General features: G+C 40.2%; 1 protein-coding gene across 2 annotated transcripts in view; it reads left to right on the top strand.

Moving 5' to 3' along the window:
* Positions 1-13,266, top strand: part of cacnb4a (calcium channel, voltage-dependent, beta 4a subunit) — a 40,795-nt gene that overhangs the window by 19,538 nt on the left and 7,991 nt on the right. For both annotated transcript variants that reach the window (XM_073473565.1, XM_073473566.1), the window contains exons 3-4: positions 11,476-11,595; positions 12,724-12,846. In XM_073473565.1, coding sequence (XP_073329666.1) covers positions 11,476-11,595; positions 12,724-12,846 — 243 coding nt within the window. The remainder of the gene's footprint in view (positions 1-11,475; positions 11,596-12,723; positions 12,847-13,266) is intronic.

Raw genomic sequence — 13,266 nt, 5'->3', positions numbered from 1 at the left:
TTTATTTTCCTTTCTCTCCAGTCCTCTGGTTATAGATTTCATTTATAAGGAGGCAGTAAATAACAGTTGTTTGTATCAAGGAAAGACTCCCATGGCTCTGAATGGATCATTAGCAGAGGCGCCTGGAAGCCCTGGACAAAGGCATTAATCCTCTGCGTCCAGCCTGGCAGGTTGATTTCAAAGACTTACTGCAGTATAAATACTCTATTGCACATCTGGCCATTTATTTTCATTCAATTATTAATATGTAATTGTGATATTCTTTCATTGAGGTCATAAAGTTAGCTTTCAACAACACCTCCACATTCAGGACCAGAACAGGTCTTCTTCTTATCCTGTTCAACTCTTCAGAGTTGTCTGTTTCACATGGAATATGCTGCCATTTGGGTACAATGGCTGAAAGGATGAAATTTCTATAATACATTTACTGTATGTCGCTACCATCAGCATGTAATTTGTTCACTACTTGCAGGCCTGCAGGACACATCTGTACAGTGAGACGACTATATACCACGTCATAATGATAATACAGAGTTTATCAGGAACATACTGCCCCTCTGACTCTCTCATTGTGACATGTGAACAGCTGATGGCAACCAAGAATGCAATCATGCAAAGCATGTGTTGTGCTGTGAAAGTGGCTGAGGATGGTAATTGGATGAGATGGTTGTGGAGGAAGAAGGTGCTGTTGCAGGAGAAGAAATTGATGAACGGAGCAGAATTTAAAGCAATGCATCATGCCTTAGTCCTGATGTCAAGCAAGCCTTTGTAAGCATGTTCCCTGCTCCCATGAGCTTTACACCATTGTGTGTGTGTGTGTGTGTGTGTGTGTGTGTGTGTGTGTGTGTGTGTGTGTATGTGTGTGCTGGCACATGCAATGTGTACAGTTTTTACAGCTGCCTCCACATATTTCTATATTATACACATTATTACTTTCTATAAAGGCTAGATAGTGAACATAGTGTTATTATCTTCTTGTAAAGATTTCCAACATTCATATCATAAATAGGTAAATACATTTCCAATTTATTTCCAAGTGTTTCCATAATCTAGAGCTTTAACAAATAATTTCTTGATTGATTCATCTATCTTTTTTAAAAAAAATCAGCAATTAATGGTTATGAAATAGTGAAAAATTATAATTTCTGAGAGCACAGTAAAGTCATGTCTTTAGATTCATCTCATCTCAGGCAATGTTTTTGGTGGACCAGCAGTCAAAAACCCAAGATATTCAGTTTACAATCAAGTAAAACAGCGAAGAGCAGCAAATTTGAGAACCTGGAATGAACAAATGTTCGACATTTATCCTCGATAAACAACTGAATGATTAATAGTTCGTTTGTACTTGCTTCATTCATTAATATGTATGTGAGAATTGTTCATGAAGATTCTGTTGGCTATTTAAAGACACAAAATCTCACATTTTCAGCAATTATGAAATGTTCAGATAAAATCAAAGACGCTCTGTTTCTAACACAGCATACAGTATCTGTCTGTACTGTAACCCTCCTCTCCTTCATGGATGGGTGCTGTTCATGGGTTGTGTTGAACATGGTATGTGGCAGGCAGCTTCCACAGGGGCAACAGACTGTGCTGTCATCTGTTAGGTCAACATTTGTGCTGGGGCCCAGTTTTTCACCCCCTTTGGCTGAGTCTGCAGGACTCCAAACGTCCACCAGCTGGCTGTCCAGCAGAACGGAAATCAGATCCGACCTGACGAGCTGGAGATGCACAGCTCAAAGCATCTCCATGTTGGAATTAACAGTTCATTGATAAAGATGATTTACTGGGTTTGGTAATGACTTGAAGATGATGGTCCTCATACACAAATACACAAGAATATATAAGAATATGATATATTTTGAAAGAGACAGAACCCTAAATATACAAAAGATTCAGTGCTGATGTTTGTTACTTGGTCGGTGCTACAGACACAATTCAGCCAGCTTTTAAAAATAAGGATAAATGACTGCAAAGGTCTGCCTTGAAATTCTCCAAACAGCAAATAAATAAAGAACTTTACTAAAAATATTAATATTTAAAGGGTAACTCCACCAATTTTCCACATTAAAGTGTGTTGACAGGCTTTGGGGAGTACAACTGCATATGTAGAATAAGTAGAATAAAGCCTTTTGTGGCTCCAGAGGAAGCTGCATGTCATCTGATGAATTGCATCCAGTGATGTCACTCAGTTGCATTATGGGAAATGTAGGCACCAGGTTTTGAAAATCAGTCCACTGGTGCAGCAATCTACTCCATTAGCACTGTTGGACTCATTATGGACAGTTTGAAAACAAATGATCAAGATGATGCAGCAGAACCTGAAATATCGTCTTTTTATTTCACACATTCTTTTTCCTTTACAAAAGCTGTTGGTCTACATTAGCCATAATGCAACTCGGCCACTGATTGACATCACTGGAGGCAATTTATCAGATGACATGCAGCTTCCTCTGGAGTTACCCTTTAAGACTCAGCTAGACTAGTGTGTTATTCCAAGCAATATCATGAGGATGAAGCAGAGGCTTACATTTAAGGACGATATACAGTAGCTACTTCATCCATTGAAAAAAGTGTGAATCACTGGCTCTTGGAAAAAACACTGAATAAACTCAGAAACACAGAGTCTGGAGCTAAAAATACACCTGTTTTTCTTTGCTCCTGAAGTGGAAACACAAGTTCCCCACCTGACTAGTAATAGCAAAAGCTGAAACAAAACCAAAAGAGGACATCAACAACTGGGAAGCAGCAATCCACTTTGCACTACTGCTGTCTGTCGCATGGCCACGGGCTTAACAAATGTGGCCTGACGGTCCAGATCCAAGCGCACGAGCGTAGTCAGCCATGATCTTCACGCTTCAACAGCCGAGTGGTGACATGTTGCATCCCACAGTGGACACTTGGACAGAGAGACACGAGATGTACTCTTGTCATCCAAGATCATGCTGATATATATATGTAATCAAAGTTTAATCGCTCTGAAGTTTAAATGATGTTGTTATGGTGATTTAATTGAGGTTAACCTTCATATTGTAGCCTGTAGGTCCATGGGAAAGTAATTTCACCTTGGAATCAGCACAAATAATTAGAGATTATAAAACTTGGATATGGATAATGACCTCCACTTTCTCTCTGGGACTCATATTTAATGTATCCCCTTTAGTTGCTGTCTGTGGTCTTGTAGCTTTTGACTTTTTTATCACTGAACCAGAATAAGTGTCAAACATAGTTGGTGTTTTTAGCAGGAGAGATTCATCCATGGACAATGCACCTAATGTTCAGTTTTGGAAAAATAAGTCAGATTTCAGCAAATCTAGCAATCTAGAAATCTCTAGAATTCTGACATTAATTTGTTCGTCCAGCTTCAGCCCAACTCTTAAATTATTCCAAATCTATTTGCATCTTTTCCTTCCAAGATAAATTATACATTATATGTGTATGATCTGTTTTGTCACAATGCCTGTAGGCCATCGTTTGACTTCTCAGCTGTTATGTTCCCTGCTGATTGCATTTCATGGTGTCAAACAGAGTCGTTCTGGAGATAAAGGCTGACAGAAAAGAGTTGGATTATTAGACTGACGGCTGTGTGAGACCGGTATCCGAGTGTTTACACAGAACTGCATCTCTGGAACACCCAGTAACATGATATCCAGTGTACTGCACTGTTTAGGAGGGACGACACAGAGAAGATGCTGCATCACCTGCCTCACTGTCAACATGACGTTATTATGTTGTGATGCGTGAAATAGGAACCTTGTGAAGTACAGTTGTCTGTTTTGTGTTTGTTGACTTTGGTAAAAGGATTTTATGTCGTGAAAATATATTATGAAAGAGGAAGAAAATATTAATTAATTTTAATGTTAATATGGAAGATGACGAACATCAGAACATACAGTTTGATTAGATAATGAAAAACGCAGTCTATCAGCAGGAAAAGAAGCGCAGGTGTAAGTTTTTCTTGTTAGATGTGGAGAACAACATTGATGTCAGGAGTAACGTCTGCTCGTTGGCTTCATACAACAAATGTATTTGTCACTACATGCAGACTGTACATCCAGCAATGAGCAGATCAGCTGTATGGTCACAGATGGGCCACTGCTGCTTTTTCTTCACCTCATAACTACAGGTGAAATGTTGGGCTGCAACTAACAGTCATTTTTATGTTCGATTAATCTGATTTTATTTTCCTGATCAGTTGCTTTAGTTGTTTGGTCAATAAAATGTCAGGAAATGGTAAAGAAATGTCAGTCAGTGTTTCCCAAAGACGTCCTCAAAAGTCTTGTTTGTCCACAACCCAAATATATTAAGTTTACTGTCACAGAGAAGGAAAGAAACCAGGAAATAATCACCTTTAAGAAGCTGGAATCAGAGGAATTAGTCTTTTTTCCTTTTCTTAAAATTTACTCAAACTGATTGATTGATTATCAACATAGGTGGAGATTAATGTAATAGTTGAAAACTGATAAATTAATCTTTTTATTGTTGAGGCTCTAGTGATATGTCATAATATGAATAATAAATTAAAATGAAAATGAAATTAAATGCAATTTGTTTTATACTGTTAATCTAAGAACATGGTGGTTTTAAGCAAACAAGTGTTTTGGGAGTAAAATTATTATTATTAAGTACACTTTATTCCTTTATACACCAAGAAACGTTGTTTAATTGTTGTATCTTGACAGCTTGTGGTTTCTACCTATCTATACAGTAAGAGAAATTGTATTTTACTGCTTTTTTGTATAGAAGCTAATGATGTATTTGTTCCTTTGTTCTCAGTCGTTTGAAGGTGAATACTGAGTGCAGGAAGTCTGCTGCTGTTGTGTGTCACCCAGTGAAGGATGAGCCACTTTGATTGTACCACATGAAAGTAAAGAAATCATTAAAATTCATGAACATGCTCATGTATTATGTCACGGTGCATGTCATGGTCATTGCACTACACAGTGTACAGCATTACATCATGCAACATGGTCCATATCATAATAGAGTTTACATATTACGTAATACTTTGGCCCTGATTGTTACAAGCTGCAGTCGCCAGTTCAAGCCAATAAATATATGTTTGATGTGAGCTGGCTGACAACTGCAACAACACTGCATTTCTATAGAGACGGCACGTATCTATAAATAGAAAGTAAGAGGAACTGACAGACAAAGGCCGGTTTGGCCTTAATGGCAGATAAAGTCAAACAAAGAGGGTTCCAGTGAGTGTGGACAGGTGGGTTATAGACACAGTGAGGCCAGTAAATCATGAAGGATATTGTCAGTAGTGGCAACTGTAGTAGCAGCAGCCATACTCTCATCTTTCAATCCTTCCTTTCATTTAATTGCTGTTGACAAGAGGAATAACAGGCTCCTGACCTGGTGTGTCCTGCAGCCTGCAGCGACCGTACTCAGTGTTTTCCCGTACCTGTACTAGAGAGCAATGATGAGCAGTAATTAGCTGGTAGACCCCAGAGAGTCTGTGCACTGCACTCGTTGTTCTTTGCCTATGGGGCAGGCGTCCAGTGTTTATGCTAATGTAGTGATTACTCAGCTGTAGTGTAGTGTGAAGTACAGATTTTGTGTTACAAAGTGGTAACATCTCACTCCATCACAGAGATAGAACGACCAACTGGACCAGAGAGAGAGAGAGAGAGAACACTGCTGTGATGTGATGTTCATTACAGCCCATAAGTTATATAATATCTGATATATGTATGACCTTTGTTATAAATTGAGTTGAGTTGTGTACTTACATTATCCCAAATGTTTCCAACAATGTTCAAACCAGAGAAATCCACAAGTTTGCTCAAACTTATGGTGCATTTCATTTGGTTGTCTGTCGCTCTAACTTCCAGGAGAGAGTCAGAGAGTGAGGAAGGAATGAGACTAAACATAACATGAAAAAAGCTAAAACATTATTTCGTCCGTGAGTATTTGAGTCACATCAGACAGATTTAAATCAGCAATTGTGTTCACCAATGGCAAAGCGAGTTTGATCACGTGATCATATGTGTATTACTTGTGCAAGCTTATTTGCACCAAACTGCCAGATTACTGTGCATTAGCCATAAATGAGAGAGCAACAGCATACACCGAGGGTGTGTGTCTTTGTGTTTGAATTCAGGTCAATCACTCAGCAGAGCCTCTGGTTCTCTCTCATCTTTTTCCCCTCTCCTCTCTGTAACGTTACGTTCATGAAGTGAAGTATATTTCCCCTCCAGCTCCAGTCAGCAGTCAACATTACAGAACATAAACACAATGGAGGTCACCTCCGTGGGTCACTGCTGCAGTCAGGCTGATAAACAGGAGTGAAGATAAATCCACTTTTTAATCCCAAAAGTTCAAAAGTAATCTCTGAGCTCTCCTCCCGTTGGTAAACAGCTCCGGATCAGAGAAGAATCTGATGTGACTCTGGGTGTTTATTCCACCAGAAGGTCTGGATCTGTTCCGACTGTCTCCTCCAGAATTCTGCACACAACACTCAGCAAAAGTCTTCTGTAGGAAGCAGGAATAAATTACATATTGTGAGTTTAAAAAAATCATTCTATCACTGCTTTGTTTTGTGCAGGATTAAAGGGGGGAGTCTTCACTTATTAATTAATAACAATTTACACATATTTAGTGTTAGTATCTATCTCCAAGTTTTATTATCTCTAATTATTTGCTCTGACCTACAGGCTGTAGGCTAACAAACAACATTTTGACTTGTCAAGCAGGAAAAGCACAAATGATGGCCACATTCCATTTAGATGAGCATGTTCCAGTTCTCAGGTGTTGTGCTTCCTCATTTACTGACATGGCTTAGGTTGACACTTAATGGAAAGAACCATTGCTGATGTTATCTTATGCACCTGTGCTTTTGAAGCCTTTACAGGTCCACATGTCTGCTGTGAAAAGGGTTTATACGAAGGTTAGTCTAAGTTAGATCACCATAGAAGGCTTATATTTCACTGCGCAATATAATTTAATATTTCTGTTTTCACAAACTCACAGTAAAAATAATACCTAAATGTATCCCCCATCTTTAAATGCAGCAGGAGCATTCTATACAAAAGTCAGAGTTATGTGAATATGACAGATAAAGACCCAAATGCACAACTCAGAGACAGTTTCCACAAAAAAGGCAGGCTTAACTGAAGGTAGTTCGGTACACAAAATATCAGTCAGTGTAGCAAACACACAGAGAGACTAGGCAGAGCAAGGGCGTAGGTTTGGTCTCAGCTTTGGTAGTGACATTACCAGGGGTGGACTGGGACAAAAATTCAGCTCTGGCATTTTCTGTCCAGACCAGCCCACTATATTATCAGCGGACACCACGAAGAAGTCCACAAATCTCGTGGCGTCCTTTCTCACACATACTACAAAGGAGAGTCATATTCCTTGATAGCAGTTAACAAATAAAGCACGTAGCTATGAACTCAAGGACTAAAACTGACAGCTATAGCAATCAACCAATCAATCTTTGTTCATTATAGTGTCAAATCACAACAGAAGTTATGTTATGACCAGGGGTGGGACGAGACTAACGGGAAGAACCCAAAACCAGAGACGGGGTGGAGTTTTTCTCACATCATTACTTACATTTGCACAACAGTTGGTGCATTTCTCAAAACAATTAGTACAAACTGCAAAACCTTGTTGATAACCTGCAAAAGCATGTCACATGCTCAAAATAGAGGTCATTCCTCAAAACCAAGTATTCCTATCAATGAAAGTGTGTGTGTCATAAAAAAAAGTCCTGACACCATCATTTATGAACAAGGTAGTCAAATGGCTTTGTCGTGTTTTCATTAGGACACTTTACTAGTGTTTCCCAATGCAAAAAAGCCAGATCTTTGTGACCTGAAAATGCTCAAGACTATACACTAACACTATACACAGCCATTTGAAAACTACAGTAAAAGTAACACATTTACACACAAATTATACCTATTAGATAGTTATCACCTCAGTAAACAATAAATGAATTGAAAGATTACAATAAATTCAATGGTAAATATTGCAAATTAAATTTATTATTTGCTATAGGTTTACTTGTGTTTTGTATCTGTTTACAGCTCATCAGGCCACGTGAATGTTTACTGTTGCTATGGCAACAAGAGACCGCTGACGTTAGCATCTGTTAGCTAGCTTAGCTAAATCATCTGAACAATAATAACCCATAATATCACAATTCGGCGTATTTGAACAAAATCAACCACAACTACCAACAGTCACATCCCTTTAACTCTGGGCTGATGTGCTGCCACATGTTAGATTGTCAAAGTTAGAAAATAACGACTTCAGTCCCTGAGGAGCTACGTTAGCATTAGCGGCAGCTACGTTAGCATTAGCGGCAGCTGCGTTCATCAGTATGCAGTTAGTGAGGTCGCATCACATTCAATGTAAAAACGTTTTTTTACTTTGTTTTGGACATGTCTCAAACATTTAGCCGAGCCAGCCCCAGGCTAACGTTACTGACCCTGTCTGCCTCCACTCGCTCATCATCGTCAGGTCCTCCTCCCTCGTCTCCCGGCGCAGCAGCACCTGTGGCTGCTGGCGGGTCGGTGTCACTGGTCCCGGCACCAAAAAGCTCCGTCAACTTCGCACATTTAGCAGCCTCCACCTCCAGAGACTTCAACTTTTTAATCGCTGTTTCTCAGCTGTTTCTTCCTCTTATCCATTTCAAGTAGCGGACACAGTTTGGAAGATGCTCACTACTACCACTCACTAACGTTACTACTGGCTCAGCAGCAGACAAATATTGGTAGTGACTATTTTGCAATCCTCGAACATTGGTTGTGACATGTCACGACCATCTATATAGAAACCTACGCCCATGAGGCAGAGGCAAAGTCAGGTCTAAAAGCAGGGTCAAAACAAACACGAGAGAGAATGCTGGGACACTTGCAATGACTGACAAAGACGAACTGGCAGAGAAGACAGGGAGCATGCAGACTAATTGATTACACACAGGTGAAACACTTCAGGGAGGGGCAGACAATCACCACAGCAGGAAACACACAAGGGCAGGAAGGGGATCTGAAACGAGAGGAGGGTCAGACACTAAAATAAAAAAGGAAACAGAACTGAAAGAATGAAGGACCTTAGTGTGACGAGACATGACACGGACTAGTTTGGATCAAAATCATGCAAATTTGAACTTTTGCATGCTATGCATATTTTTTAAACAGTCAAAACAAATCGTGATGTGACTCATACTGTAGTTAGAGCCCGACACTGTGTGATCACTGAATAAATCAAAGGAATCACTCGTGACACGACAACCATGTCTGCTTCTCTGAGCTCAGAGGGAACAGTTCTGCACCAACGCTGCCATTCTTTAGCTCTACATTATTTTGATGAATTATAGAAACATATGCTGCAGCTCCACTGAATGTAACGTATAGAGCTGTTATTACATGGTGCAGTTGTAACAAATGGGACCAGAGCCAGACCTCCCACCTTGGAGTACAACAGCTCCAGTGACGTTCAGCCAAAGGTGATGTCCTCGAGCCAAGACGTGCTGGATACACATGCGTCATCGCTGTGTGTTGTGTCGTGTGAAGTAGATTTAGCCATCTTTGAAGATGATTGATGGATTTATAGCACGAGTCCATTAGCCAGGGATCCACTCACAGGGCCCTACTCAGGTGTGTAAAGTGTGTGCTTTTCATTTCACGCTCAGGAGCAGGTGACATGCAGATACATTCACTGAGCTACTGTTTTAGCAAATTTTCCTTTTGACTAAGTAGCTCAACATCAGTATAGATCAATACAATGGTATAATATGCCATTAGAATAGGTACCCTTAATAGAATTGTTTCAGTCTAATACATCAACCCTGCAGTCTGTACCAGAGAGATAAGATATAGGAAGAGAAGAAGGTATATTGTAGAATATAAAAGAACAAAGCTCAGCACCAAGGAGCCATCTTTGTACATCTTTAAGCACGGTGTCCTTGGATTGAGATCTGCACCTGCTGCGTGCTGTGGATGTAGTGTGATCATCCCTGTTGATGTCTTCGTCAGGAGGTCTGAAATAGCATCTTCAGCAGTGCCCACCCCTCACTGCAGGCTCACATGTGACGCTGGAGTCTCTGTGCACCCACTGTTGCTTCTGTTTATGTTTGCACATTTTCCTCAGCTAGTCCGTCATAATCTTGCTGTCTCTTTAGTTCTCTCTCTCTCTCTCTCTCTCTCTCTCTCTCTCTCTGCCTGAAAGGAGTGGGTGGGCGTTTTTACTGCTCCTTTTACCCAGCAGCCTTTGACTTGTAGCTAATAAGGACAAGGCGTGAGGGAGTGGGTGAGTTAGTGAAGGAAGGAGATGACTCCATTGATAGTGATGGTATGAGACTGATCTCCAGCCTGAGGCCAACTGATGGCGGCGGGGGTTGGGTCAAGCCGCCCAGAGGAATTCCAGATGAATACTCAGATACATAATGTACAGTACACACAATCAGTCTAATCTGATAAGATAATAATAGTAATGTATAATGATGAATAATGATAAATAGTATTTAAATAACTTAAATAATCTCTACATTCTGATTCGAAGGACTGGAAATATCCAAACAAAAACATTTTCACATGATATAAAGATGGGTGACATTCTCCTGGAATAACTAGTTTCCACTTTTCCACTAGAGGTAATGATCACTGCACTCAAGCATTATGGTCTTCACAGTCACCAGACCTCTTCCCAGCTGAGCACCTATGGGAGATGACACTCTACACCTCCATTGTTAATTTACTATTTGGAAGAATGGTGTTTATCCCTTCAGTAGACTTTCAGATAATCAAGCCAAGGAGCACTTACTATAACAAAACGTGTTAGATATTTTCATTAGAACATGTTGTAAGCTCTGTTCCTGTGATATCAGGTGTTGTCAGAGGTGCAACAGAACCCATAGAGGTCAGTGCAACACCGCATTTGTACGTGGACTTCTTCTCGTAGATTGCAGACAAAAGGGAGTGTATAATTTATAAGTTCGTGTCCATATTCGCTCAAATTACCTTGGTCACAACACAAATAGGTGTTTGTTTGTATTGTGAGTATTGTGTCTGTCCTTGGTGCTTCTGATTGTACCTCTGAAAAATAAAAACATCTTCCTGAACCCTCCCTCCCAGTCACTTCATCATCTTTAATCTGTCAGCCTTTGATCCTGTATGGAGAGGAAACAAACAGTCATGTGACACAGCTGCCACACACACACACACACACACACACGGGTGTCTGTAACATCCCACTCCCATTTATTTGCTCAGTCCCTGTGGTTTTAAGCAACACGCTCTCATTATGTCCTGCATCTATTTGCACTGTTTTGCATTCAAATGTCTTGAATAGGACATATCAAAGTACACATTACAGTTGTTATTGGATTTAGCCACTTGCATGTCAATGATGATCTGTATCACATAGATAAAGTAGTCGCCCTGTAGTTACTTCACCAATACTGGTACTTCCATCTATCCTAGTAATGTGTTATTCCCATCTTCTGTTGTTCTCCAGGGCTCAGCTGATTCCTACACAAGCCGACCATCTGACTCGGATGTGTCCCTGGAGGAGGAGAAGGAGGGCGGCCGGCAGGAGAGGGAGCAGCAGGCCACTGTCCAGCTCGAGAGGGCAAAGGTCAGTTTCACTAGGAACTATTTACAGGACAACATGCCGAGATACATACTGTACTGTATTATATCTCACATGACACACATGTTATGTCAGCTCACGAACAGAAGACACATGGTTAAGTTTCACTCACTTCACTGCTCCTGGGATGGGGAAGAGGGGGTGGAGGAGGTCTTAGATACTGGTGGGCAAGGGCATGGAGGGATTTATTCCTACATAAACATTGTGATGTGATAACAATATTCTGATTTTGATTTAAGACAGTGGAGTTCAGTAGCTTTTCAATAGCTAAAACCAAACATTTTACACATTAGTTTGGTTCTGGTTGTTTTCCCCTCAGGATCAAGGATTCAAAGATTCTATACTTTACTGAATTTTTCACAGTAATTTTTATAGTAATTCAGTTTGGTGAATTCACACAAACCAAACCCTCACATCACATACAATAACTACCATGGGACATAAAACAAGTGAGAACAATAATGATGATGAAAGCTTGCTGCGGTGCTATTGAATACTTAACTGTGATGCAGCGTTTAAACCACAGAAAAGACACTATTTCACCTGTGATTTATTGATTGAACAGATAAATAATGGTTAAAAAATAAAGTTAGTCAAATTAAAGACAAGATACACATCATCAATTCCATCAATCATAACAGCCCTGTAGTTTACAGTAGAGTAAGATGAAAAGGATTAAAGGTTAGGAATAAGAATAATGTATGAGACTGATGTGTTTGAAGGAGCCATCTTTATAGATTATTCAGACTTTTAGGCCCTTGAGTGAGATCTTGTCCTGCTGTGGCTGTGGATGTGGTTTGATCACCACTGCTGCTGTCTTGTGCAGCCACCTTCATCAGGAGGTCTGAAATATCATCTCTACAGCAGCGCTTACTAATCGCTGTAGGTGATGCTGGAGCTTGATGAGCACATTGGTGCTGTAATGACTCTCTGCTGAGGAGAGAGGAGGAGAAACCCTCTCTGGTATCTGTAAAAAGTTATTCCACAAAAAATTTCCACAAAAAAACAATCATTATATGAAAATAAAGATTTGGTCCATATCACCCATCCCTATTCTATATTCATGTTGCCACCCATCGCTGTGATGACTCTTTTCTCCCTGCTGTCTTACAGACTAAAGCAGTGGCCTTTGCTGTGAGGACCAATGTCAGCTACTGTGGTGCTCTGGATGAAGACGTTCCTGTGGCCGGGACTGGCGTCTCCTTTGATGCCAAGGACTTCCTCCACATCAAAGAGGTGAGATTCAGACACTACCCAGTAAACCTGTGGCACTGAGTGAAGGACTGAATTCAGTCCACTCCATGTGCTTCATATATCACATGAGCCGGCGTGATTTTTTACTGTGCATAGTTCTCTATTCTACTAATGTACTAATTAGATTGTAAAATGTGAGCAATCCGTTTAAACAAACCTGACAAAAACTGGCTACAACCGAACTCTAGAAACACAGCCTGTCTTGAGAAAACAGTGTCACCAGCAAGGCTGGTAGCTGTTACGAGCTTTTGATCATATCACATTATTTTCTTCAGCAGATGGAGTTTGCTCTGCTGTAATGGAATTATAAGCCTCTGTATTCAAAATTACACTATAGTTTTTTTATTCTGGTGTCTGTGGGGACTTTCTCATGCTTTCACATCAGTAGTAATGTGCTTTACA

The sequence above is a fragment of the Pagrus major genome, chromosome 9 (genome assembly GCF_040436345.1).
Source record: "Pagrus major chromosome 9, Pma_NU_1.0".
Lineage (NCBI taxonomy): Eukaryota > Metazoa > Chordata > Actinopteri > Spariformes > Sparidae > Pagrus > Pagrus major.
Note: the sequence above shows the minus strand (reverse complement) of the source record. Positions and strands in the feature narration are given on the sequence as shown.